Source organism: Nipponia nippon, unplaced genomic scaffold (genome assembly GCF_047370975.1).
Source record: "Nipponia nippon isolate SJK-2023a ecotype South Korea unplaced genomic scaffold, ASM4737097v1 scaffold_10, whole genome shotgun sequence".
NCBI lineage: Eukaryota > Metazoa > Chordata > Aves > Pelecaniformes > Threskiornithidae > Nipponia > Nipponia nippon.
The window spans coordinates 18,487,059-18,514,054 of record NW_028262291.1 but is presented as its reverse complement, the minus strand read 5'-3'; the positions used below and the strand labels follow the sequence as shown (position 1 = coordinate 18,514,054).

General features: G+C 54.5%; 3 protein-coding genes and 1 long non-coding RNA gene across 6 annotated transcripts; 3 read left to right on the top strand and 1 right to left on the bottom strand.

Annotated features, from left to right (window-relative positions):
* Positions 1-271: 271 nt before the first annotated feature.
* LOC104010360 (cytosolic 5'-nucleotidase 1A) lies at positions 272-12,100 on the bottom strand. 3 transcript variants are annotated; one of them, XM_087745772.1, is made up of 7 exons: positions 11,978-12,100; positions 6,998-7,056; positions 6,105-6,272; positions 5,610-5,739; positions 4,917-5,039; positions 3,648-3,826; positions 272-3,107 (listed from the first exon to the last, which is right to left on the bottom strand). In XM_087745772.1, the coding sequence occupies exons 2-7, from the start codon at positions 7,040-7,042 to the stop codon at positions 2,805-2,807; spliced, it is 948 nt and encodes a 315-aa protein (XP_087601898.1). In that variant the 5' UTR covers positions 7,043-7,056; positions 11,978-12,100; the 3' UTR covers positions 272-2,804. The 3 variants fall into 3 exon arrangements, with proteins under 3 accessions (XP_087601898.1, XP_009460748.1, XP_087601900.1); XM_009462473.2 differs by lacking the exon at positions 11,978-12,100 and adding an exon at positions 8,812-9,138; XM_087745774.1 differs by lacking the exons at positions 4,917-5,039; positions 11,978-12,100 and adding an exon at positions 8,812-9,138.
* LOC148057105 (uncharacterized) lies at positions 2,888-4,908 on the top strand. The gene is made up of 3 exons (XR_015701863.1): positions 2,888-3,026; positions 3,659-3,854; positions 4,230-4,908. It is a non-coding gene; the product is annotated as an uncharacterized LOC148057105 (long non-coding RNA).
* Positions 11,009-19,205, top strand: SYT8 (synaptotagmin 8). Its single transcript, XM_009462939.2, has 9 exons — positions 11,009-11,154; positions 12,822-12,956; positions 13,314-13,471; positions 13,617-13,712; positions 13,956-14,123; positions 14,337-14,504; positions 14,708-14,825; positions 15,250-15,383; positions 15,477-19,205. The coding sequence occupies exons 2-9, from the start codon at positions 12,839-12,841 to the stop codon at positions 15,708-15,710; spliced, it is 1,194 nt and encodes a 397-aa protein (XP_009461214.1). The 5' UTR covers positions 11,009-11,154; positions 12,822-12,838; the 3' UTR covers positions 15,711-19,205.
* A 596-nt stretch (positions 19,206-19,801) lies between these two features.
* On the top strand, positions 19,802-25,578 carry LOC148057104 (uncharacterized). Its single transcript, XM_087746755.1, has 5 exons — positions 19,802-19,881; positions 20,703-20,801; positions 21,668-21,757; positions 22,811-22,995; positions 23,198-25,578. The coding sequence occupies exons 2-5, from the start codon at positions 20,714-20,716 to the stop codon at positions 24,047-24,049; spliced, it is 1,215 nt and encodes a 404-aa protein (XP_087602881.1). The 5' UTR covers positions 19,802-19,881; positions 20,703-20,713; the 3' UTR covers positions 24,050-25,578.
* Positions 25,579-26,996: the final 1,418 nt, after the last annotated feature.

The following is a 26,996-nucleotide window of genomic DNA, read 5'->3' as shown; positions in this document are numbered from 1 at the left end:
TGCTCCTGCCTTGCCCTGGCCCCCAAAACTTGAGATGGATATTAGAGAAGCATCCCACAAACAGCCCCAGCAGCTAAATCCCCTTTGGGCTGTAGCAGCAGCAGGAGACCCCTGGGCACCAGCAACTCCTTGAAGCAGGGAGATTAAAATGCCTCAGAAAGCCAAGACCTGAGGAACATCCCAAGCTTTAATGAACTTATTACAGATGCCTCTAAGACAGAAACAATAAGTTTGCCCTTGCAGCAGGGAGTGAAGCTGCAGCAGTCTTGCCAGAGGGTGTTTTTGATGCTCCATCTTTGGAGCAGGGCAATAAAGAGCAGTTTTGATGCTACACCTTTGAGCCATATCCCGAAGCAGCTGCACTTGGCCCCATATGATGCAACGCCGCAAACCCGGAGCTTCCTTCCTTTTTTCCCATTTTAGGCACATTTTGCTCTGTCATCCCCCAATGTGCTGACAGCGCTGGAGAAAGGCACGTGATGCCTTCCCCCTGCCTCAGCAGCTTGTGCCCTGCAAAGGCTCCTGTGGGCCTGTCCCCACCACCCTTGACTCAGCTAATTCCCCCTCAGCCAAGGCTCCTGCCAGCAAAGGCAATGGGCCAGAACGGTGGAGGATGTCTGGGACCAGCACCATCACTGGGTCCATGTCCCCACTGCCAGCTACCACCAAAGCAGCTGGCTGTGCATGGTGAGCAGGGCTGGAGATGGGTGCTTGGATCCCCACACCGAGCCCGGTTATCTGACCTGCATAAAAGTGGGATGAGCATTTGTACCTGTTCGCCAGGCATGTTTTGAGCATCCCGTAATTAATGTTTGCTCAGCTACTGAGGCTGACAGGTGCTTAGTGTTATTAGTGAATGATGAGTAGCTGATGTTGTTGATGTTGCTACCTCGAGACATCTGATTTCAGCATCTGGACTGAGCAAAAGGGCTGGGAGCCAGACTGCCGGTGCGCAAACCCTGCCATGCTTTACGTCTTTGGAGGTGGCTTCCTACCAAAACACTGCACGTGGGCATGCCTGCCCTGCCCTGCAGCACTGAGTTTGGACCTACACGGAGGTCACGGTGGCAGGGACAGGACCTGTGCCGAAAGCATGGCGGGGCCAGCAGCTCCCCTAGCTAGGGCGAGATGTGCAGAGCCCCCAAGCCCAGGGTAGCAGCGGGTGGGAGTGGACTTGGGGACATGGATACAAGAAGATGCCTAATCCAAAGCCCACGGAAGGTTTCTTGTGTATTTAACCCATCTTGATGCACGCATATAAGACTGGATAAAAGAACTGAATGTCTGTAAAGGAGCACTGAGTTATCCCAGCCCTCTTCCCACACTGCTGAACATGGGAATGAGGGACAAGCGCTCACACAGGGATGCTTGTTTATTTATTTATTGGGGGGAAGAAAGCATTCGTGAGAGTGACGCTTGTGAAGCCTTTAAAAACACTTACTTTCTGATTATCCTGAGATTAAAAAAACTCAGCCACAGTCATCTTTATCTCCTCTGTCCATAATCCTGCTGCCACCCAGCAGGCATTGCCCTGAGCAGCCAATTTATATTTTCTTACAAGGTGGTTCTGGGGAGCTCCCAGGAATTTGGAGTGCCATGTCCCCAGGCAGCACAGTGGCCTCTAGTGGCAACCACTTACATCCAGCCTTGGGGAAAGAAACCTGCCAATGAATCTTGGGAGGCTGCTTGCTCCCCAGGAAAATTAGGAACAGAGTCCAAATTGCTGGAGGAGAGGCATCCCGGTATGGGGGGTGGCTTGGTGCTGGGCAGGGTCCTGAGCACACCCATGAACCCCATCCGTGCCGAGCAGCTGCACCTGGGACGCTGCACCTGAGACCCCCCACCCCCACCCACCGCCCACAGCCCTGGAGACCCATTTAAGCTCAGGCCTGGGCATCCAGTCCTGCCTGGTCTATGGGGTGCTGGTCTGCAGCCCTGCACCCTGCAAGGCTTGTGCTGCAGACAGCCTATCTCCAGTGCCCTCTCCTGGAAGGACATCAGAGCTACATGGCAGCTCTGCCTCCTGGATAGACCTCAGACCTGGGTGCAGTCTTGTCCCTGGCCCACCTCCTGCAGCTTCAGTGTCCTACAGGTTTGGGTCTCCTAATAGCACTCTGTGAGCAGCCTGCATGCCTAAGGAAAGGTGACTTGTGCTATACTCTCTTCTATATAGGGGCACAGCTTGAGCTTTCTTTCTTCAACCTGATCACCCATTTCTAAAAAGCTAGTAGGTCCTTTATGGTTTTGAAGTCTTTCTCCCTCTGCTGAGTTTGGCTGGAGTTCCCTGAAGGAGTTGCTAATGCATCAGCCTCCCCAGGAAAACAAGCTGAGTGTGTCTGGTGAGGCAGGGTCTTGAGGGCTTCCTTTGGGCAGAGGTCCTGAGAGTAAATCTTGGAGACTGCCTGAGCGCAGCCAAAGTTAGCACTTTTAGTGCTTGGTTTCATGCTTCCTTTAGCTCATGTGTGGGGTAATAGCTTCATTTATTTCTTTGCAGAAGAGAAAAGTCTCCAGTTCTTACAGGGCAGGTAGGTGATAGCCTTCAGTATCACAGCAAGGGTGTCCTTCCTTCCTGGAGCAGTTGCATCTTTTGGCTTTATCCTAAGACCTAAAGGACCTCATCAGGAGCAGAAATGAGGATCAAGTCTTGCCTGGTAGTCCATGCTCTCACGCAATGCTCTTGACCCCTTTCCCTGAGGTTTGCTTGCTGCAGGTTAGGAAATCCTTTCCTCTCTGCCAGAAGGTTTGCCTTCAACTGGCCCAGTCCCCTGTGCTGCTGGGAGGGAGGACTGCTGGCCTGCAGCCCATCAGCAGCAGGAAGGGACCCAGGCAGAGGGTACGCCCACATCTTGAGCCCCCTGGATGTTATGAAGGCCATCGTCAAAGAAAATGTGGGGCTGGATCTGGGCAAGGATGGGGCCCTTGGGAGCTCCGTCCATGAAGAAAGCCTCATCAATGGCCAGACCCCACTCCCGGAGCGTCTTGATGGCTCGGATGCCCATGTCTCGGCCACTGCGGGCGGTCACCAGGTAGGTGCGGATGGGGGATTTTTCCTGGCTGAACTTCTTGCGGATCTTCCCAAGGTGCATGGCAAAGGCCTTCAGGGGACCCTGGAAGTACAGCAAGATACTTGGGAGTAGGTGGGAAATAAGGAGACATCTACACTGCCTGTACAAGCCACTTGTTCCAGGGTCTCTGAGGGCTCTGCAGAGCACAGGGATGCCTGTGATGTGCAGGACTGGGCAGTGCTGGGACTGGTACTGTGCATTGGGGTGCTCGGGAGGAACGTGGGTGTCGTGGTGTTCATCCTAATCCCAAAGAGACCAGGAAGGTACATTCCAGTGAGCAGTGCCTCTGGGTCTGAGTCCTGCAGGGACTTGCACAGCAAGAGGTCCCAGGCTATGGAAGGTGGAGATAACCACAATCCTGGATATTTGGGAGCTGATGCTCACTTATGGGAGACCTTGGGCCACATCCATCTCCAGTGGGACTACAGATCAGGCCCACACCAGGGACTGAGTGGTGGATGCAAAGGGAACCTGTAAGGATTTGTGCTTTTTTGACTACTCATGGCAAAGCCCTAGTGGGAGAGATGCTCACGGTGGGTGCAGAGCCTGTTGATGCCCATCAAAGTGGGGTGGCTTGCTCACCTCTCCCATAGGCACAGCCTCCATTGCCCGCTCATACTGCACTGCGCCCTCCAGCCCCTGCTCCTGGAAGACCTGGTCCGTCTCGCTGGAGAAGAGCACGGCATCCCCGTCAAACACCACGCGGAGCGGGGTACTGGGTGCCTGCACCTCCTGCTGGAAGACAAGCGCTGCCGAGACCCCTGTGAGACAGAGCAAGGTGGGGCTCAGGTGGGACGCCCGCTCCTGGGGGCAGCTTGTGCATGGCCAGCTCCTCCCCACGCATCTGCTATGGCCCTGTCCCACACCGCAAATGTCAGGGTCTCCAAGCTAGGGGTCTTTCTGTGTGGATCAGCCCAGCCTTTCTAGGGCTGTGTTATTCCCCAATAAAAGTTCTGCTGATCAGACTGATGTCTGGAGAGATATTCAGTCTGCTAAGAGATGATGGGTGGTTGTGTAGGCATGAGCAGCCCTCCTCCTGGTGCTTGCTCACCCTGCCAAGCCTGGCTTTAATGCCCAGATTTAGCACTCTGTGCTGTGAGTAATATGGACTGGCACCTCAACTTGATTGGGGTAATTGGCTTAATTACAGGTCTCTTCCTACAGGCTGCTCCTTGCCTGCCCTCATCCATGGACCAAGGCCCCCAGATGAGAGAGACTTGTTAGAGCAATGATGCTCTTCAAGGACGCTCCAGGAATGTGCTGTGTAGTGAAGGAAAGCCCAGGCTGCAGATGGCTTGCTCCTGACCTTGAAGGACCTTGGCCAGCTGATGTGCTCATACTCAAGCAAATTAATAAGGAGGTGATTAACCCCATTAGAGCTGTTGGGGAGACTGCACTCCTTCTGATCCAGGTCAAGCATGTGCTTACATCTATCACTGAGCACATGGTAACTCTGCATGTACCAAGAAAGCAAATTTCTATAGCATCCTTACAAAGCCCTGGGAATCGCCGATGCATTCTGACTGATCAAGGAAGCAGCAATGGGCAGCATCTTTGGTTAGAAAGGCTTAAATGTCAGGCAGAGAATGACCAGCCCATGGCAGAGCTACAGCCAGAACTGTGCATAAAGCACTTTGACTTGTGAAGGCATCTGAGAAACCCTGGTGTGTTTGCAGGCTACTGGTGGGGACAGAAGAGGAGACTGAACTGTTCAGGACTGTACTAGTAATCAACGTGCCATTCACCCCCTTGCTCTTGTGAGAGTACAGGCTCTGGGATTGTGTCTTGGTATTGGGCTGCTTGGGAAAAGTGTGGTGGGTTTGGGGATGTGGGATGGAGCGGAAAACACACCTCTCCGGAGGGCATTGCAGACATCTATCCTGTCAGCCGAGAGGAAGAGCTTGACCCCATGGGACTTCAGGTACTGTGTGGAGTCCTCATCACTGACGAAGCAGAACTTGGAGATCTCCAGGCCTTTGGGTCAGGGGATGTGAGCAAAGTCTGTTATGGGCCAACATCCTCCTTGCAGTTCCCCCCTCCCCTCCTGGGGTCTCAGTGTACTTTGCTGCAAAGCTCAGGGCAATTAACTTCCCAGCGCTGTGTGGGGAACCTGCCCCTGTTCTTGCTGCATCTTCTTGCCCTGTTGCTCCTACAAAACTGCAGAGTGCACTTAAATATTCCCTTCATCCCTCCCTTAAATGAGCCTTCCTGACAGCACTCTGGGATTCAGGGTTTTTAAGAACACTGTTTCTTTAGTAGCTGCTTGAGGATGCCCAGGCTGTGCAAAATGCTGCCAGACCCCCTGGTGCAAAGGATAAGGCTGAAGGGAGCTGGGCTCTGCCAAGGAGCCTGTACCCTGGGTGTGCTCCAGCACCCTGGGCAAGCTGCATGGGGCTGGCAGGAATCGGGCTTGTTTCTAAAATAACCCCTTCCCCTTGTGCCCCCTGGCTCTGTATTTGCCACTGATGTTCCACTGTGGTGCCTTATCTGCTTCGCAGCCTCCCAGGGAGAAGCAGACACCCCCGGGGATGGGGTCCCTCTTACCGTAGTGCTTGGCGCTGTTGATGATGCGCACACCGCTCTCGGGGCTGTTGTTGGAGAGCACCAGGATGTCAAAGAGGTCCTTCGCTGCTGGGTTGCTCTCCAGGATCTTTTTGTTCACATACTGCGTTGCCTGCGAGATGAGACTCTTTTGGAGGGGCATGACTGCAATGGCTTTGCTGGGGCTCTTTTGTAGTTAAGGTTAATGCTGCATCTGTCAGCTATGGCAAGGCTAGCATGTTATGGAGAGCCAGACAGAGCAACCATCCTGCAAAAGCCATCATCAAGAGGGCAGGGAGCAGGATACCCCACGGGGGGGAGGTGGACATGTGAGACTGGTAAGGAGCACAGGTCTCTATGCCCTGCAATGAGGCCAAGAGGTCAGGGTAGGCATATCTGCACCCCATGATGGGAGTTGAGACCTAAAGCCAGGAAAGCTGAGCTTTCACCCTGTCCTGTGAGTGTCTGCATGTGCCCCTGGCCAGGTATGGGTCTCACCTGGATGAAGGCGAAGGCTGTGCCTGGTGGCAGGGGCTTGTCCTGGTTGGCCTGCTGGTGCCTTGTGTATTCCTCCTTGCCCTTCTCCAGATAGAGCTTGTGCTCCTCCTCCAGGTTGAAGATGGCTCTGGTGGTCACTGCAATGACCAGTGCCTCACTGGGATCTTTCTGCAGGACAGGGAGGAAAGATGGGTTGGGGGACAGCAAAAAAGGAGCTTGGGGAGGTGGGGTGAGCACGGGGACACCAGGCTCCACCAACCAGGGTGGTGGGGTTAGGCGCTGGAGGCATCACCCATGCTTTTATGGTTCCTGATGCCAGAGGTCCTTTGGAAAAGAGGTACCAGTCTTCATCTTCAGGCCACCAAGGACAGGGGCAGGCAGTTGTGAAACCCTAACCCGTCTGGTAAGTGCCATATGCTCTGAGGACAGCTCACAATCAGATGGGATTGCTTCATAATTTTGGTTTTCGTGCGCACAGCACAGCCATGGTTGCCTGTTTGTGCTGAGCTGGGCGCTGCTGGGTTTCTCTGCATGTACTGGTGGTTTTACCCTTTCTTTGTTTCTGTTCTGGAGAGTCTAATAAAGTCTCTATATATGTACAGAAGCTGCTGCTTTCTCCCTGGCTGCTTCAAAATTTAAGTGTGAGCAAATGCACCCATCCTGTCCATGCAGCTGGAGGTTCAGTCCTGCAACCTTTTCCCTTGTGGAAATCACATGGACCTCACTGGGAACAGGTGCCTAGCAGCCCTGGAACAGGCCACTTCTGCTGAAACCTAGGCACAAGCAATTCAGGCCACACAGCTCTGGGTTGTGGTGTGCCCTCTCCTGCGGTGGCATTTCAAAACTTGCTTTGGAAATACCGGATGTGTGTTTTGTAATGAACAACCTTTTACCTGTTTCACATTGGTGTTTATGACTGTGCTTTCAGGATCTGCCATCTTCAACTTTCAGCCTCAAAGAGAAAATATACAGTTAAACCGATGCATGATAATGCAGCCAATCTAGAGAGGGGGAATAGTGGAAAAGAAAGGGGACATCCCACCTACCAAGTGGAGCAGCCCAAATGAACCTGCTTCTGCTCTGAGAAAGCCTGGTCTAATAGTTTCAATTAAATATGATGAAGTGGCTTTTATATCACAGATCACTGCTTGCCCCCCACCCCCAAAGGGCAGTTTTCTCCAGGGGGAACTGCTGAAGGCAGTTGTGAAGCTCTTCCCAGCAAAATAAGTCTGTCTTTACATACCGTAACTAGGGCTTGGAGATTGATTGAAGCTAAAAGCTGAAATAGGCCAGATGTTATGGGTAGGCTTCTAGTTGACATCCTTATTGCATATCTTGCTACTTTTTTTTGTTTGAATAGCGAATTTGTATCCAGAAATAAGCAAGTTCACTGTGTGAGCAGCTCATTTGCAGCTGCAAAAGGCCTGAGTAAGTAGAGATGTGTGGTGAGGGCTTGGGGATGGGATGGGGTCCTGCTGAGGGGGGCTGGTCTGCCCCTCCACAGCCCTCTGAGCCAGCCAGCTCCTACACTAAAGGTCTCTGTGCAGGCTGTGCTACCCAGGTCTGGCAGATGAAAGTCACAACGGGTTACACAGTCTGCCTGTGCCTAGCAGATGAATAAGAAAACACATTTATTTTTGTACGCCCAGGTCCTGTGGTTTCTGTAACCACCATGCTGCACACTTCATTTCTATGCACTAGTCAGTGTTCGAAGAGGACTTCTAGGATTCAGCCTGTGGGATGGGAACTGTTCTGATTCCCACTGAGGGGCATCCCACAGGGATTGTTTCCACACAGCAGCTCCTACAAGTAAGCTGTGGGGTTTCTCTGGAGTGCAGGGGCAGCAATGATGTCCCTGCACAGATGTGCTGGCAATGGCAGGGGATTAAGACCTCATTTACCAGTTCATGCCCTTCCTGATTACTGGGTTGGCGGGCTGTGCAAGCATAGACCAAAGTCAGGATGCAGTGTAAAGGGGAAGTCAGGGTCGCCAGGGAGACCTTTCTTTTGCCTCAATTTTCTTTAATTAATTTTTATTATTCAGGGGCTGTGCAAAGTGTTGCCCGGGCTGGTAGGAAATGCACTTGGCTGATGCCAGCCCAGAGAGCCGGAGTCTTTCCATGGGGCTTCAATATTTGCATGTGCATTCCCTAACTGCCCCCGGGGTGGAAAGCCCTGCTGGCAGGGCTGCTTCCCCCAGCCAGGGGGGTTCCTGGAAAGCCAGCAGATGCTGAGCATCCCTCTGCTTCTTCCACCCATAACCCATGCTGGGAAGGGGTCCCCTCCCACAGAGCAGGGCAGAGGGTGGCAACCACCAGCCCTTTTCTGCTGAGAAGGGAGCAGCTTTCCTCTGACTGAATTTCAGCCAAGCACTTTTCTAAAAGTGAAAAAGAAATGAGAGGAGGCAACAGAGCTGAACAGCCCTTCCGGGATGGAGAACAACATCTCTAATTTCTGGTCTGTCCTTCCAAGTGCTGCAAACCGAGCCTGAGTTCTCCTTTCGACCTCCCTCCCTCTAGTAACCGCAGTATTGCTTACATATAACTATGTGTGTATGCACATGCACACAATGCCAGACATGCAGGAAAGCGTTTCAGGCGGATGCTTGCTGGTCCCCGCAGCTCATCCTATGGCTGCGTAGCACAGAGCAGCTATTACCCCACCGCACGTAGCCTGTATTTTGCTAGAGAGAAAAGCCCAAACTCACCGCGAGCGCTGCCTCTGCTCCCTGGTGCAGCCTGTCCAGCAGCAGCATCCAAACTTTGCCCAAGATGCTGCCGTTTATATTTCCCCCTCCCTGTGCTGGCAGGAAGCAGGCAGGAGCCAGGCTGGGGTGCAGCTCCACTCCCAGGCGTGCTGGGATTTGTAGGCAGCCCAGTCGGTTGGCGTCATGCCTGGGCCAGACTGCATTTCCCAGCTGGCGCCGCACAGGCGGCTCATGGCTGCCTGGGCCTGGCCTCAGCCACGGCCACGCTCTGAGGAAGGCACTCTGCCCTGGTCCTGCATTTCGGGCTCCCTTGGAGCTTGTGCTCAGTCGCCGCTTGCTGCCCACAAGTGCTGCAGCAATGTCTATTTCTGTAGCCAGGGTATTTATAGCGTGCCTCCACATCTCTCATTTCCCAGCCTTTGAATAGATAATGGTTGTGGTTTTGACTGAAAATATAGGGGTACATGTTGAAGAGCGGCTTGCAGCGTATGCAGGAAGATGCAGGGAGCTGGGCCAGGGAGAAGGGCTGGTGCAGAGCACGGCAGGGCGCAGTGGGCGCTCACCACATTTGCAATTTTACTGTAATGTTTTTGGGTCTCTTTTCCCTTCTATTCTGAAAGCTGCCTCTTACCCACTGCCCTGAGCAGGGGTGATTTTTGGGCTGGGATCTTGCTTTTCCAGGTGGGCTGTGTGGCATCCAGCCCTGCGAGGCTCATACTGTCAGGGTATTTCAACACCCCCTTTCTGCCCAAGAGTGAGATTTGGGGCGGGGGAGGCTGACACAGAGGAGCGGCTGCCACCCTGCAGCTTTTCCCTTACCCAGCTGGGGCACGTCCCTGCCCCGCTGCTGGAAGATGGCCCAGATCAGCAGCCTCCCCAGCCTGGCTTCTGCCAAAGGAGACCAAATTCACCCGCATTAAGGCCAAGCAGCCGCCCCCGCTGCGTGGCACCAGGTTACCACCAGCATCACCAAATCTCTCAAAGTGCAGGCTGCAACCGGTCCTGCACAGCTTGGCTTCACCGAGGTGCTTTTCTCTAGCAAACAGCCTGTCAAAGAGGCTACTGAAGTGCTCAGCTTTTAGCACGCATATGCAAACTCGTTTTCCCTGACTGATTTTGTTGGGCATGTTCCCTTTTACCCCTGTCCCCCTTATGCATGTCTCCCGTGCATCCTCTGGGACTGCCAGTTTAGAGTAAAAAGTGTTTTGGCATCTATGTTTGCCCCCAGAGGTTTGCTGCAGCATCATTCCCACAGCATCTCCTGCTCCTGGAGGCGATGCTTCTTTGAGCAGCAGGAGTGCAGGGTGCTTGCAAGTGGGGCCATGTTTCGGGTAGCCAAGGGGCAACCCTGGCACCTCTCTTGTGGCCAGGTGCCCTGTGTGGCAATGCCTTGGTGGCCATGTGAAAATCTGTCAGGATCGGTGAGCCAGGGTGGCCGGGCAGACCTGGGACGGGTCTGGTTTCCAGGGCCCCTCCCCCCATGTCTGCGTCAGCCATCAGGCACTGGCGGTATCACTCCCTGCTTCGGGCACTGCCCCAAATTTCCAGCGACAAGGTGGGTTTGGGGCTGACTTTGCTGAATGGGCAGCAAGGGAAGAAGTGTGCAAGCATAAATTTGATGTGACAGGGATGCCAGTGAAATCATTCCTGGCTGTGTGCCTGGTGCTGCTCCTGTTGGCACTGGGGGATGGAGCCACTCAAGCAGTATCCCCTCGCCCCTCGCCCTGTCTGTCCTCCCTGTTGTGTTGGAGCGGAGCATCCTCGTTCATCCCCGCTGCCGCGTGCATTTCCTGGACCCTCGCGCGGTGCATTAAACCACTGTGTGCCCCTGTGGGCCAATGAGCTGGGGTCCCCCAGTGCAGAGCTCACCAGGGATGGATGCAACCATGCACCCATCCCCTTGCAAGCGTCCATCCCCTTGTGCTAAGTGCCTGCAGCCACACTGTCCAGCACGGCATCGCTACAGGGGTAACTTGAAGAAGCAAATTTGCTGGGGCACAGAGCCGAGCAATGATGCCCACCAGCTTCTTGCAGGCAGGAGGGCGGGTTTTGCTTCCTGGTCCGGTAGGGAGTTCCCCGCTGGCTTTTCACCTGCGTGAGCATCGCTTGGGTCAGCGGCAAGGTGGGGCTGACAGAGCTGCTGGGGCCACCCGGTTCCTGGGCTGGCAAAGCAGACTTTCCTGTTTCGGCCGTGCCGTGCAGCCACCATCCCTGCTGCACCCTCGGCTCTGCGCCCAGCGGGGTCTCGTCTCACCCCACAGCATGCCCCTGCCACGCGCGGCTGCTGGGCCCGGAGCCTGCGCAGCGGGGAAGGGAGACTGAGGCTGGGAAGAAGACGTGTCGGTAAGTCTGGTTTCGGGAACCCAGTCAGCACAGGGTGGGAGTGAAAAGCAGGACTCCCCCAGCCCTTTTTCCAGGAGCAGGAATGCTCAATGCTCCCTACAGAGCCCACCGAGGCTGCGCTGCCTCTCCCAGACTGCAGCAGGGCTATCCTCATCATCACCAAAACAGCAGCTCAGGTCATGAGGGTCTGGGATGAGTTTTTTTTTTAAAACAGGGCCAATGTCAGACTAAAGTGACAGAGCCCATGGGGATCTGGCAGGGAAAAAGTGCTGACACCTAATTCTGTGCTGAGTAGGTGCCTGCTCGCCCATGCTGTCGTGTCCACTCACTGCCACAGCCTGAAGCCACAGCCCAGTGCCTCCTAAATATCACAGGCACGTCACTGGCCACTGATTTCTGCGTGTGGGAACAGGAGAAACCGATCATTAAAGCTGCTGGTGGCGAGGCTGTGAGTGGAGCTCGGGTGTCCAATGGCACAGATGTCCCAGGGGGCCCTGGGCAAGTCACTTAACCTGCACCTCATTGCCGCAGAGATGACAGCAATTCCCATGTCCCTCCAGCCCTATGCTTGCACACAGCAAAGCCCACTGTTGGAAACATTAAAGGCTGTTGCTGGCTTCACAGGCTCAGCAGAGGGAAACGCAGAGGTGGTTTCTCCCCAGGAGGATCCCCGTGCAAGGAGCCATGGCCCTGCGGGGTGGGCAGAACGTGGGCAGAGCGCGGGCAGAGTGCAGGCAGAGCGAGGCAGTGTTGGCTCCTTGAGCCGGGACCCGCTCGGACGCAGGGCAGGCGGCTGGGGCAGCCAAGGCAAACAGGCACATACCTGCCAGCCTCAGTCACAGCACCGGGGCCGGTGCTGCCAGCGCCGTGATGGCTGCAGACCTGCTCATTGTACAGCCTGGCTCCCTGCGCAGCTCTGCTGCTGCCGCTCCTCACCCAAAAGGAGGCAAGGAGGAAGTTTTGGCTACGAGGAAGTGTTCATGCTAGAATAAGAGCCTTGCTATGGGGAGAGCAGCAGTGAAAAACCATTCTGCTTTAAATTTGAAACCTTCCCTTAAGCTGCGTCAGCGTTGACATGTGCACAGGTCAGGCTTACGTAAAGTTTCCGAGCCAGCATGACCCCAGCCTGGTGGCACCACTGCCACCTGCAATGCAGGCACCAGCCCCACTGCAAGCCCAGGAGCAAACCCTCCCGCTCCTCAGCCCTGCGAGAGGGGGGAAGAATAGCCGAAAAAGGGTGTTAGCTAATGGTGGGGCTTGCCTGGGGTTAAGCAAACCCTTCAGCTCATGCTGCCTGGCCAGGGAGGAGCCAGCACAGAACAGCTCTTGGTTTTTTTTTCGCCTACAGCCAGGTGATTCCTCTTCTCAAAAACAAAGGAAAACTCCCTAATCCATCCTCCCCGCTCCCTCCCCTTTCCAAAGGCAGGCTTGCAAGGATATAAATGAGAAGGCTGTAGGCAAGGGGCCGGCTGGCGCAGAGCCCTCCCTGCCTGCGGCTCCCTCCCGATCCATTTCACACCTCATTGCCGAAGTGGCCAAGCCCTAAACGCTTATGCTGGGCTGTATGTTTTAATTGTGTTTGCTCTCATTAGAGCCCTGGGCCACCGGCAGCACACATGCTACTGGAAAGGAAATCTCCACTCTGTTAATTTTGCTTGCATTCCCAGGTTACCCCAGCGTAGCCATGGCGGTGGCTGCCAGGAAAGGCAGGGTGACGGCCTCCCCACTCTCCGGCAGCCCCGTGGCCATCGTGACCACAGCTCAGCCGGCCTTCCTGGGCGGCTGGCTTAGCCGGATCCCACGGGAGTATGGTGGCACTGGCCCTGCTCTTTCAAGTAGCGTTATCCGGGGGGGCTCCTGGACTCTGAGGCTGTGTATCCACTTCTCCCTCCCTCCAAATTCCTTTTTTCAGCTGGGTCCATCAGGGTGGGGATGCTGCAGAGTGGTACTGCGCAGCTCCAGGAGAGCAGGGCATCCTTGCAGCCCACTAGGGAATGGCTGCAGCCTCCCTGCATGGGACATGTTGAAGATTATAGGGGCAATTTTGAAAGTATAACTCCTTAATGCTGAAGCACCAGGAAGGGGTTTGAATGCACTCTACACATTTTTGCTTGGGTTTAACTCTTTTGTCCATCTCCACTCCCTGAACGTTGTGCCAGTACCCAAATGGGCACTCATTGCTGTGGCTGTGGCAGTGGCTGTTCTCCTCCTCCTCTTCCTCATCTGCATCATCAGGTGCTGCTGTGGCAAGAAGAAGCCCAAGAAGAAGGAGAGAATCAGCTTGCATGCCGTCAGTGGCTCCAGCACGGCCTGCCTTGTGCGTCCTGCTTTCCCGTCTCCCCCACCTCCCTCCTCCCCAGAGGTTTACTGCCGTGCTGCCCGGTCCTGGGGGTGGTGGGAGCACGGCATGGCTGGGGATGTGGCTGAGCACGTCCTGAGGGTACTGCTGCTCTCTGCCACAGGTCCAGCCCGAGATGGAGGACCTGGAGCGGGGTGCAGAGCAGACAGGGCGAGGAAAGCTGCAGTACTCCCTGGAGTACAACTTCCGTGCGCAGGAGGTAGGGATGCTTGCGGCTGCGGCACGGCAGGGAAAAGGCTTTGCTCTTGCATGGTCCCTCTTTGCTGCCCACTGAGGTGGACCATACCCTCTTGCACCTCCCCCCCACCCGCAGCCTGCTGGCTCTCACACCCACATGGCGTGGAGGTGTCCTCCCTGCTGCCCTCACTTGCTTCCCACTGAGCCCCCGGTCATCTGCCCTATCCTCCTCCACCTGGTGACCTTGTGTATCACTCCTTTTAAGCTGAAAGTTGGCGTGAAGCAGGCAGCCGAGCTGAAGGCCATGGACAGTGGAGGCACATCTGATCCGTACGTGATCGTCTACCTAACATCCGATACGAAGAAGAAGTATGAGACCAAGGTTTACCGCAAGACCCTGAACCCTGTCTTCAATGAGAGCTTCACTTTCCAGGTAGGTGATGGTTGATGATGGTTTTATGGTCCCATCAAGAGCGTTGCATGGGCACTGCTCCCTGGGCACAAACCCCTCCAGGCAGGGAGATGCTTTTGCAGCTGGATGGGGAAGTATCAGAGGGAAAGACCTGTTACCATGTCTGCCACCCCATCCTGTGGGGCAGGTCTGCCACCGAGGAGTTAGTCCAGGCTTTCGGGTCCTCTTCTGCAGGTACCCCAGGTGGAGGTGCCTGAATCCACACTGGTGATGCAGATCTATGACTTCAACCGCTTTGCCAAGCATGACATCATCGGTGAGGTCCGGCTGCCCCTGGCCAGTGTCAGCCTGCAGCACATCATTGAGCAGTGGAGTGACCTGGTGGCAGCCAGTAAAGTGGAGGTTGGTCCTGGTGGGTGGGAAACTCTGCTGAAAGGAACACTGCTGTTGCTTTTGCTTTGCTTGCCACCACCCCAAGAAGCAGCCCCTTGGGGGCAAGCATGAGGGTGGGGGAGACCCAAGAAACTTGGGTCCAGCCTGGTGCTCCAGCGCCATGGTGAGCCAGCTCCTCTGCCCAGTGCTCATTGCTGGCATCTTTCCATCAGGAAGAGCAGCTCGGTGAGATCTGCTTCTCACTGCGCTACGTCCCCAGCACTGGCAAGCTAACGGTGCTCATCCTGGAAGCCAAGAAGCTGAAGCGGATGGACTCCCACGGGCTCTCAGGTCAGCAGGGACTGCTCATGCTCAGATCTCCCTACCCATGCCCAGTCCTTAACAATGGCACCCAGAGCTGCAAAGCCTTGAAACCTCTCAGTGCAGAGACCTGCTTCCCTCTCCCACCACCATACCCAGCCCTTGGCTGGCTCCCAGCCTTCCCCAGCACAGATACTCTAGCTTTGGGCAGACCTGGAGATATCTCCCAGAAGGAGATGTCATGGCTGGATGGCTTGGGGAGCTTGTGGCAGGAGGAGGCAGGGGCAGGTGAGCTCTGGGGTGGCTGGTAAGGGGAAGAGGAGTGGATGCTCACCACAAGCGTGACATGTGGGATGTCATGCTCTGCTTAGGAATGGGCCAGGGAAGCTGTTTTCATGGCTGAGCTCCTCAGTCAAAAATTGTCACTTGTCAGCTGTGTCCTCTCTTTCCTCAGATCCTTTTGTCAAGGTGCATCTCATCCTGAACAGGAAGAAATGGAAGAAGACGACGACAAGTGTGAAGAAAAACACCTTAAGCCCTTACTTCAACGAGGTGTTTGTTTTTGAGGTGCCTTTCAATCAGATCCAGGTGGGTTTCCCTGCAGTGCCGAGGGCTGAGCAGGTCCCCGCTGTGGCAAGCCCCCTCCCACTAACCCTCTTTCTCGTGTCCCCCTCCACCCAGCATGTGGACGTGGTCATCTCCGTCTGGGATCACGACAAAGTGACCAAGAACGAGCCCATCGGCAAACTCTTCCTGGGCTGCCGGGCCACGGGCAACCAGCTGCGGCACTGGTCCGATATGCTGTCCAACCCACGCCGGCCCCTTGCCCAGTGGCACAGCCTGCAGCCCCCGGACGTGGTTGACAAAGCCCTGGGGCTGAAGTCCCACCTCAAGCTGTCCCTGCTCCCCAGATAGTGGGGGTCTCCTCCTCCACCTGGGGGTTAGGATGGAGGGCTTGCAGAGGGGTGAGGCACTTCTGCTCAGCTGCATCTAGACATGTTGGTCCCAGCTCAGTGTCAGCAGAGGGGACTGGGGGCTCTTCTTGGCCAAGAGATGATCTGCCTGCTGGTGCAGCTCATGACCTGTGTAATGCCTGGAGCGGGGCAGCTCAGTGCCCCAGGGCAAGGCTGGACATGGAGCAGAGGATGCTAGAGGAGCCAGCTCATCCCAGCCGCTCGCAGGCTGGCAGGACAAATACACAGAGCTTCAAGTTAATGCAAAAACAGAGTCCATTGATATTTTTAAAGCGGAGGTTTAACATGCTGGCATCCTGGGGTGGGAACTCTCTTCGGTTATGAATAACTCGGCAAGAGATGAGTTCTCGGGAAGGCTTTATGTGTCCTGTGAAGGTTTTTAAACAAGACCAAGATCTTGAAGCAAGGCTTGAGAGGAGGGAAAGAAGACAGGCTGGCAAGGAAAGTGTTGGAGATACAGGACTAGGTCTTTAGTGCCTCTGTGATAAGCATGCTCTGTGTCCTGGCTAGAGGCTAAATAAGATAGCAAAATCAGCCACTGGTTATCCACATGGCTTCACTCAGCCCATTCCCAGCCTGTGCTGACTTGAGCACCCCAAGATGTGACTCAGGGACTCACCAGCAACTATCCCCATGGACCATACAGATGAGGATGCAGTGTCAGCTCCATCTACCCCACATGGTCTTATAGTACTAGCACAGTAAGGTTTGCACCCCCGGCACCTGGAGGTGCTGCCAGGGTGGAGGGGCTGAGGCTCTTGCTTTCATGCCAGATCATACTACCCTGACGAAGGGTTGCAGCCCTCATGTCACTTCTGGGCAGGTTTCATGTAATCTGGGAGGTTTTTGTGGCCACATGTCTTGTCCTGCCCTGCTTCGTGGACCTTAGGGTGGGGACTGTGTAAGTAAAGATCCCTCCTAGAAGGATGAGGGCATTGGAGAGGTGCCACCGTCCCTACCGGTCCTTGGGTATGCTGCAGTTTGGGGTGGCTCGAGAGCAGCTCCTCTGAGCCATCTGCAGGAGGAAGCTCGCTGCATTGGGCTGGAGGAGGGAATCGCCCTTGCTCCAAAATACTTCTGCTACAAAACAGCCATAGCACACAGACGATTTGGGCTCACATCATGGAATTTTGGCCCAAAAGACAAAAGTAATTTGCACCACGGGGAGCTCCAGGCATGATGCTAATAGCTATTGCCCAGGCTCTGGAGGGGAGAGAGCCCAGCACATTAATGAAGAGCCATTAATATTGAAAAGCAGTTAATCTGCAATTACCTGCAGCTCCACGGAGCGACCATCTGAGAGTTAAACAAACATGGCGAAGCTGAGGAAGATTATGAAAACTCTTGATAGAGATTAATGACCTGAGCTGAACTATAAAAAGCTGCTGCATCTGCTTCTTGATAAATATTCTCCAGGCTTTGCCGTGGCTGTGAGGAGGGAAGAAGTGACAGGGTGATTTCGAGACGGCTGTAACAAGTGGAGTGTGGCTTCTGCTGGGGAAACAGCATCTGCTGGTGGCTGCTAATGAAATGGAGGAAACCAGTCACCTGCGAAAGACTTGTAAAGGGATGCTTTAAAGCCTCAACCTTCAGTCTCAGCCTTAAATCAGGTTGGAACGGGCTGTGCAGAAGGGAACATCTCTGAATGGGTTTGGGGTCCCAAATCCATCGCCAGGTTGGTTTCTGGTGATGCTGTGTGGTGATTTAGGGCCATGCAGGACCCAGAAGGGTTTTGGAGGTGCTGGGAACAGGAATTTCTTATTTGTGTGTGTGTGCTTTTTCCAGCCCCCTCTTTTGAAGTCACGGCCTTGAGGTTCACTGCACAATTTACGGGGCTGGGCATAAAAGCACGTGCATATTAGTCCCAAAATGGACACAGCTGAAGAAAGTGCAGGGACACCCACTCCTTGAGAAAGGTTACCCCCAATACCAGTGCCCACAGCTCCTCTCTCCAGCTTTGGCCTCACTCAGAGCCCAAATCACCAGCGCAGTCCCAGGTGAGCAGAGCCAGCGAGGGAAGCCTGGGGCACTTTTTGGGGGCAAGCTGGGGACCTTGGGAGCGAGTGCCCAGCTGGGCCAGCTCCAGGCAGCCTGGGCTGATCCTTGGTGCTGCAAAACTCAGAAAACCGATTTGTTTGCTCAAGAGGGAGAGGCGAGTGGGTGGGGATGATCTCCACCCAGCTCCCGTTTTTAATGTACCGCCAAGGCTGCTTTCTTCCTCCATCATTGCTTTTCCTTCTCAATCTTCCTTGTCCTCTTACAACAAGGCTTTAAGTGCTCTCCTCCTCCAACAGGATCCTTTTTGTGTCTGCTGGCAGCTTTTTAAAGCAGGCCTGGCAGAGCTGGGCTTTGTTTCATGGCTTATTTCACCCAAAGTGAATGCAGCCCTCTCAGGAGCCTGTTCATGGGAAAGAGGATGGCCCCATCTCACGTACAAGCTTCTCCTTTTTACCTTGGCCTTGGCAAGGCCAGTTGTCCCCCATGCACCAAGGACAGATGTTCTAGCATCTGCTGCCCGACCAATGCTCCTCCTGTACTTGGAGGGCCTGGAGCAGGAGGATTCCCCGGTGGAAGATGCAACAACAAGAGAAGTTAGAGGAGGGGGAAACCAGCTCCTCCTCAGCTTGTGTCTGTGCTGGATTCCCCTGTCTGCATCTAGAGGGCAGGGCAGGTACGTGCTCCAAGCTGGGTCTCTGTGTCATCTGGCCTGTGGCTCCCATAGCGCCTCACCAGCCAAGATTTCTTCTTCTGGAGATGGAGCACATGTGCGAGAGGGAGAGAAGGCTGTGATGCTCTGGTGTAAGCATTCCCAGTTGGCACCTGGGTGGCGATGCTGGAGGTGTTCACATGGCTTTTTCCAGGAGGCAGGAGCCAGCCTGATCCTGCACCACAGGGGCAAAGAGGGTTTTGCTGGTGGGTTAAGGTGGGCAAAAGCAGATATCCAATCCAGTCTGCATGGTGCAAGGTGTCTGAGTGGTAGGTGGGGAGTTCGTTCCTCTGCTTTATGCAAGGGACAGTCCCTCTGCATTTAATTAGCAACTTTGCAGGATGGTGGCAAGGCAAAAAGCAGGGCTTGGGCCAGGCAGAGGTCTGTTAAAGGAGACAAGAAGTATGGAAAATCGAGGTGTTTGAGATTATAAATATTAATAGCAATTATTTACATCCAGATCCAAGACTTCTGACCTCCAGAAGTCCTTCCCAAAGCGAATTACTCCCTCATTCAGTGATTTTTATGACATTTTTCCCTGCACTTCAGGAAATCAAACAGGAGGGCTACACCAGGAGAAGGCTGAGCCTTATACGTGCTTGTTGCCAGTCATCTGCTGTGAGACAAAAATGATTATGGGCTGTCATCATTCAGCCTGGGTATGCGCTGGCTGTCCTCCAGCCGCAGATTTTTTTGGCTAGTCTTAGAGTTTTTGAGAGCTGGAGAGTATCTAAGCTTTTCTCACAAGCAGCAAGCGTGCCTGTTTTATAAATATTCGATAACTAACATCAGTATGTCTTGCAATTTTATGGGGAAACGTGTACTTTGCCATGCAACAATTTCTTTTTTTAAAAGCCCCGGCTCCTGGATTTGCAGGGTCTTATGAAGGTTTGCAGCTTTTTTTTTTTTTTTTTAAAGCATATTTTTATCCTTTGTGGTTGCAGAGGCAGGGGAGGGGGGGGCGCGGGGGGCAATATATGAGGATGCCTCCCGGCCCAAAACCCAGAGGCAAAGCAAGAGGATGGCTGGCTTTTGTTCGAGGCTCTTGCAAAGGAGCGGGGCCGGGGGTCCCCGGCAGCCGCCCGGCCACGCCGCCAGCCCGGGGCTCGCCGCGGGCGAGGGTGGCGGGAGGCCCGGCGCCGGGGTCGCCAGCCGCCGCCGAGGTTTGCGGGCGGGCGGGAGGCCGGTACCGCCCCGCCGGAGCGGAGGAGGGGAGGCGAGGCGCCGTGGGCTGCAGCCAGCCGCCCCCCGCCCGGAGCCCCGCCGTGTGCGGCTCTCGGGGGGCCCAGGGCCGCGCTTCCGACTCAAACTACATCTCCCAGGCTGCCCGGCTGCCGGCTCCCCGGGAGGGCTGCGTGGGGAGGCGGGGGGCAGCCCCGGGCCTGGCATCCCGCCCGCGCCCACGGTAAAGCACCGCGGCAGCACGGCGGGGGAGCTTTGCCTGAGGGGTCCTGCGCCATGCGGGGCGGGAGGGGCGGCTGCCCTCGGCCAAGTGGCCTCTGGGAAACTCCGGTGGGAAAGGGGGGTGCTGGGAAGGGGTGCTGGGAGAGACCCCCCCCGCCGGGCGCCGGTGGGAAAGGGGTGGAGGGAAGGGGTCGTGCCTGGGTGCTGGGGTCTCTGGGGGAGGTGCACGGGAGGGAGGGGAGGGGGGGTCGTGCCGAAGCTGGGAGCGGGGGAGGGGGGGGGAGAGAGGGAGCTGGAGGGGGTCTGCAGGAGGGTGCGGTGCTGCCTTTGGGGGTGATTGCTTCCTCCTCTGCCCTGGCCTGTCTGCTGTGGATGGGACTTTCAGTTTCTCGGAGAGAGGCAAGGAGCCCTGCCCCAGCCCTGCCCTTATCTCTACTCCTTTTCCTGCTCCCTTTTTCCTGCCCCTTTCCCCTGCCCCTGCCTTTTTTCTCTGCCCCCTTGCCCCTGCCCTGACTGCTGCTGGGGCTCTGGCATCTGGGGCTGTTCCTGCCCCAGGCTGGGCTTGTTTTGCTTCTGGATCAGTGTGGTGACACAGAGGTGTTTTTAGGACCACTTTACATCCCGGTGCACCTTCCTTTCACTGCCGTGGACAGGAAGGGAAGAGGGTTTCCTTCGTGGGGTAGCAGCCTCCTGCCCCAAACAGTCCCGTCCGAGGAACAGGACTGATAATGGCTGCACGGAGATGCTCCCTGATGGCTCCTTCCATTTGAACTTTGTGGGCAGACCTAAAAAACCTAAACCTCCCATTTCTTCATACTTCAGGTCTCAGCAGGATGGAGCCGGGGGAGAAACAGCACAAGGATTTAATTGCTGTCACGCTGCCAGGCAAAAGATGCCCCCCAAAGAAGATGGGCGTTACGGGTGAGTGGATGCCCATCTGTGATGACTTGTCGCATGTCAACAAGATGGGGATTTCTCAACCAGCCTTGCTAACTTCACGCAAAGATGATGAAACCCCTGCGGGCACTTATTGCAGTTCAATTTGAGCAGAAACAAGCGCAAAGCCAATTAGGAATAGGCGTTCTACTGAGCTGAAATGAGGTCTTGACCTGCAAACACCCCAACCTGTATCTTATTTTAAGTCCTGTGTGCAGTGTCTGGGAAGATGGTAGTTTTGCAAACAAGTGTTTCATCACCTTGCTCATAAACATGGACATTGCAGGTGTCTCCGTCTGAGCCAGTTATCTGGGGGCAACAAGCCCTCTGTGGGAAACAGGCACTTTGAGTAGTGAATCATTCATTGTTCATTTAGGACAAGAAAATTCTTGCACCCTTGGAAGAGTCAGTTCTCCTCATCACCTGTGAAGGAGGTGGCTGGCTCAGGTGGAGGATTCTGCCCAGTTAGCATCTGAGTTTGCCCTGGATGGAGAGTGTTTTGCTCTTAACTTACATAGAAGTCAGAGCAATTTTGACATAAGAGCCTGAATTTTGGCATGAAGGGCATCACTTAAGACAGCCCAGTTAAAACACTTGGCCTTAGTGTTATAAAAGGCTGGTCGGGAACTTTGCTCTGGATGTGACAAAGGACACGTTCACATCCCACACCACCCCTGACTTTTGGGTATGTACTAAACTCAGTCTGGCTCCATAGGGGAAAACTCTTGTCTCAGATACACCCTGAAGTAAGCAACATGGGGGATGATGTTGAAAGATGCTCAATGGTGTTGGGTGTGGAGTTTTCCTGGCTCAGCCTTCTCTTAGTCTGAGCTCATCCCCTCCCTCCCCAGGCCTGATTGCGAAGCACCTCCAGAAGACCTTCCAGAGGCCCACTGCCTTGCAGCTGTCTTCTCCCATGGCTCTCTCTCAGTGTTGTGCAGGTAGGTGAGGCTGCTGAGGGTCTTTGCAGCTCCCAGCTTTTTTATAAAATGCGGTGTCTGGGGTCACACAGCACATGCAAAAAGCCAGTGGGCTTGAAATGGATAATTTCCGGAGAATCATTTCCTACGTGGCCACGGGTTTGTAGGGCAGTTGCTGACCTTGGGGAGAGAAGAGCTTTGTGCTTTATTGCTCTTTTTTTTTTTTTGACCTCTATGGCTGCTTTTTTTTTTCTTCCTAACACAGTGTTCTCGCTGCTGCTTCGTTTTGGCACAGAGAGCCAAAGATCTTTTGAGAGCGAAGACATGTTGCAACCATACTCATTTGAGCACACAGAGGTCTCAGCCTGTTCTCCAGACACGTTCTGGGTCATGTCCTGGTCTTTAGTAGGATTTGAGAACGTGCAGACACACGGAGGATTGTGATCAGGTGTCAGGTCACTGCAGTAATACTATCCAGGGGCAGGCTCGGTGGGAATGCTGGAGGGATCACCTCAGCTGCTGGAGGCCTGAGCACGGACCACCGTTGGGCAGAGGTGTTGGCTGTTGGCTTTCCAGAGGTCCTGCCAACTCAGCCCAGGGCTGTGGAGAAAGGGCTGGGCTGTGGCAGGGTCTGAGGCACCTTCTGGTCCAAGTGTCCTGGGTGGAAGTAGGAAAAGCTCCTGCGAGGAGTGAGATCTGCGCCTGGGGCAGAGCTGGGAACTGAGTGATCCTAACCCTGGCTATGAACACAGCCTCTCCGTCGCTGAAGACTGAAGCCCCTGGGTGCTACTGTGGTCAGAAGGGGCTTCATCCAGAGGAGTTTTCTGTTATTTGCCCTCTCCCTGCAGCTGCTCTTCAACCCTTCATGTTTTCACTTTGAAACATTGTCCTTCCTCCTGGCTCCAGCTTGCAATGAGTTGCAAACCCCTCCAGCAGCCCACACCGAAGTGTGTCCCTCTGGAGTGGAAGGGATCATTAAAATGCCTTGTTTCTCTTCAAGGCCAGTGTTTGTATCGAAAGCACCTGCGTGTGACTACTTGTGGGTGTCCATATGGAGTTGTTCTGTTCCTACAGGCTCTTGTCCAAACTTGGTGATGAGTAAAAGTGAAGTACATGAAGAGAAGGGTGCGGATGTGGTGTCCGTAGCCACGCAGCCCCGCAGGACACACTGGTCACTCTGCTTAGCACCATCAGCAGGAGGGGACAACCACTCCAACAAGTTGGCACCCCAGGACTGTCAGAGTGGTCTGCAGGTCCAGGTGAGCCTTTATGGCGTGTTTGTGCCTATCCCAGGGGAACAGGATGGCTGGGTATTTGGGCTGGTGATGTGCAAGGTCTTCAGGGCCTCTAGTGTCTCCAAGTGCTGCCGTGGGCAAAGCCAGCTGCCAGCTCATGCCCTTGCTCAAGCAGCTGAAGAGCTGAGTTTCTGCATTCTCACCAGTCCTTTCCCTTTTTTTGCAGATGGAAGAGGCTGAGAGTGGACGGGCAGCCCACAGCATGGGGTCCCTGGTGTGGGCATCCCATTCTTGTGCCCTCAGATCCAGTCCCACCCCTGCTCCTCCCCTGCCTTGTCCAGCAGACTACCCTTGCAAGGCCAAGCTCTCCAGCTGCTTCTCCATCTTCTCATCACCATCGTCGGGCTCCAAGTCAGATTCCAGCCCCCTGCCCCATGCCAGCTCCAAGAAATCCCTCAGGGGGAGCTGGAAGAAGAACCCACATCCTGAGGAGCTCACTGGTCTGAAACCAGAAGAGCCTGCATGTTCCCCCTTCACAGGACCCATCATCGCTCGGATAACTGACTGCATCTACCTGGGGAACCTCAACGCTGCCTACAGCGGGCGGGCACTGTGCACCCACAGCATTGACAGTATCATCGACATGAGCAGCCTGCCCAGTGACCACAGCCTGAGCATCATCCCCTGCACGTGCCAACGGGGAGGCTTCAGGCACAGCTGGTCACGCCTCAAGGTTGACATCCAGGCTCCACTCCATGGGGATCGTCACAAAATGGGGCAGCCCTGCTTCCGGGACATCAATGAGTGCATCGAAGCCTCGCTGGAGAAAGGGAAGCGTGTCCTTATCCACTGCAGGGATGGTTACTCTCTAGGTCCTACTTGTGTCATTCAGTATCTGATGGTCAAGCACAGCATGAGGCTGCTGGCAGCCTATGAGTTCGTCAGGGCACGGTACCCACTGAACATCCAGGAGTGTCATCAGGACCTGCTGGTGGGTTTGGAGATGTCCCTGCAGCCTGGGGGCATCAACATCACATGCCTGAAGCACTCCCTGTCAAGGAAGATGGCATGGAGCTAAACGGACAGGGTGGCTGTGTTTTTGGCAGCGGTCCTGAAGAGGAAAAGCCAAAAGCCTTAACTCCATCTCATGGGTGAACGAGATGACTGTAGCTGTGGGGTACATAGAACATCACTGGCACAAGATGCAAAGGTGATGGCATTCCTTTGTAGCAGTTCCTAGAGGCTGGTGTCAGCAGAAGTAGAACACGGGGAGCTCTTTTAGGGATACACTGGAGGTAGAGGGAGTGTTCTGGGCAGGATGGGAGCCACGTGCTTTGCTTTGGTCTGATATGATTTTGGGAAAGCAAAGGGAAGTCAGACACTGGTTTGCTCAGCAGTCCTGCTTGAGCTTTTACTGCTGCTGAGCAGAAGGCTTGTTTTTTTTGCTAACAGTGTCATCCTTGGAAATAAGACATAGTGTGATCTGGTGTCATGGCACCCCATAGTGCCTGTCCACTTGGTGCTTGTAGGATGTTGAAGAGGAGGCAATGTGTAAGGGTGTAGGAGATGGCCATGAGGGACCGCTTGCATAGATCCATCAGCCTAGTCCTTTCAACACGTGGTGGTTCCCTGGAGGAGCCTGGCCCAGAAGTGCCACACCTGAGTCTCTCTAAAGCATAGGGCAGGACCTCCTGTACATGCCAGGTCTTCCCTCTGTCTGGCCTCGCAGGATGGTGAAAGTGCTCTGGAAATGGTGGGCTGTACTCATGGTGCATTCCTCTAGCACAAGTGGAGGGGAACGAGGGAAGGGAACAAGGTCATCTGCTCCACAGGAAGGGTGCCCAGGTGTGAACGATGTGTCCACTCCCGGCCCCTGTGCAATACCCTCATTCATACTTCATATTCACAGAGCTGAGCACCTCTCTGAAGGACTTGCCTAGAGCTTCCTTATGTCTTCCTTGAGTTTTTCTGCAAGGAACTTGTTCATTCCTCACTCCAAACACTTACACTACTTCCTTTGGAAACCTCTGTCTTTCTTAATGTTAACCATAGCTCGTACTTTGGGATGGTTTTGGTTTTCTGTTCTTCCTGGTCCTCACTGGGTTTCTTCCTCATGACATTCTAGGTCTAGGGCCTTTCTCTTTTTTTGGGAGAGCTGCCCTACAGCTTAACCTCTGTGCAAGGCAGCTCCAGGGAAAGCCTTATGCAGACTTGGAGGCTTGACCTTCTGCTTACCCTATTACCACACCTCGCCATCCACTCCTTCCATATCCTACAAACACATTTGTTCTAGCCAAAATTTTGCTCGTGGGACTTCTTTTTTTGAACTTCTTTATTCAACTATTTCAGGCCAACACTTCCCTCTCACAAGGTGATAACCAAAGCCTTGAACTCAGAGCAAATCTGTTTTGCTGTGCTGCATGCCTGAGCTCCAGGAGGTTCAGAAAGCCTTCATTTCACAGGGCTGAAGGAAACTCCTTGGGGGTGGGGAATTTTTGAATGGGTAACCCTCCCAGTTTTGATCCCTCCACCAAGAGCTAAGCTGCTCTTTGGAGGACCGGTGGTCCAGCAGTGGCTAGAATGTGCGCAGCTGTGTAGGGAGCTAAAGAAAATGGATGTAGAGACTTTAGAAAGAATAATAAAGAGTCAATTTAACTCTAGAGTCAACCATGGCTTATGGAGTTAGCACTGAGAGAAGTGAAGTGGCTAAGCTGTCCTTGAATGGGTGATTTCTGCTGTTGGCTGTTGAGGGTGGCCACTGTCTGTCTGCAAGTGTGCTTGCTTTGGTCTCTGTTTTTTCATTTTCTGAGAAACTGGCTTTAGCTGGGACAAGCAGACATTCCTCCTGCCAAACCGTCTGTTTTTTTCTGAAGTCCAGATGGGAGATGGGTGCTGTATGCAGTGATGCCTCTACCAATGAGTCCTCCTCTGCGGCTGCAGCAAGGGATGCTCCTGGTGGGCAGAAGCTGCTGGAGTTTAACCTCCGTGTTTACTAAGTCTGCCTGGACCTGCAGACCCCTGTCTCTATTAGAGCTCACTGCCCTGGGGACGAGGATGTGCAGGAGGTGAGTGAGGAGGAGGGTTGGATCAGGCTGATCCTCATTATAGCTCTTCCCAAGCCTGGCTCCTTCACTAGGTGCTGACCCACAGCCATCGCATGGAGGCCCAGATGAGGGCAAAACCAGCCAAAACCTCTGCTGAACTGTACCTTTGCTGTGCATTTCCAGGAGTCTCATGGTGGATTTGCAAGGGGGTAGCTCAGATCTACAGGCCAGCATACACTGACACCAAGATGTTCACCACCCAAACCATGTACCTCTTGACATTTCAAAGGGACAAATCCTGAGCGGACCCAGCCTTGCCCACACTAGGGGTTTCTCCTTCCTCCACCTGCTATGAGGGCAAACCCCTGCAAGACACCAGCCCTGTCTCAAGGACTTGCTCTTCCTTCACCGGCATCTGCAGCATTACTTGCATGATGCTGAAGGTGGTGAAACAGGAAGCCTGCAGCAGCAGATTTCCCGCTATCTACATAGCCTCTGAGGGGTGCCTGGAAAATATTGTCAGGGCCATGTCTGAATCAGCCTAAAAAAACCTGTCTGAAAGGGGAGGGAGGCCTGGGCTGGGAGAGGAGGGCAGGAGCTGTTTAGGCTCCTGTCTCCATGGGATCCCCTACACACACGCACTACATGTGCTGTGACTGGGGCTGGTGAATATTTCCAGCTACATTTCGACCTGCCTCTCCCTCGGACCCATGGAGATATGGATCTGGGGCATCCCACAGCAAACGTGGGGGGTTGCCTTTCTTGCTGGTAGCATGGGGCTGCTCCCCCATGCTCTGCTGCCTTTCCCCAGCCCCTGCACTGCAGTGAGCCTCGGGATTGCCCGCAGCGGCTCCACAGGTTTGTTTTTTAAAAAACTTAGCTGTGTTGAAATATTTCACACGGGGAGGAGCTGCAAATGCTTCCCGTGTGGTAAGTGAGATTAAAAGAGCGTGCTAGCAATGGATGGCTTGCTCAGGGATT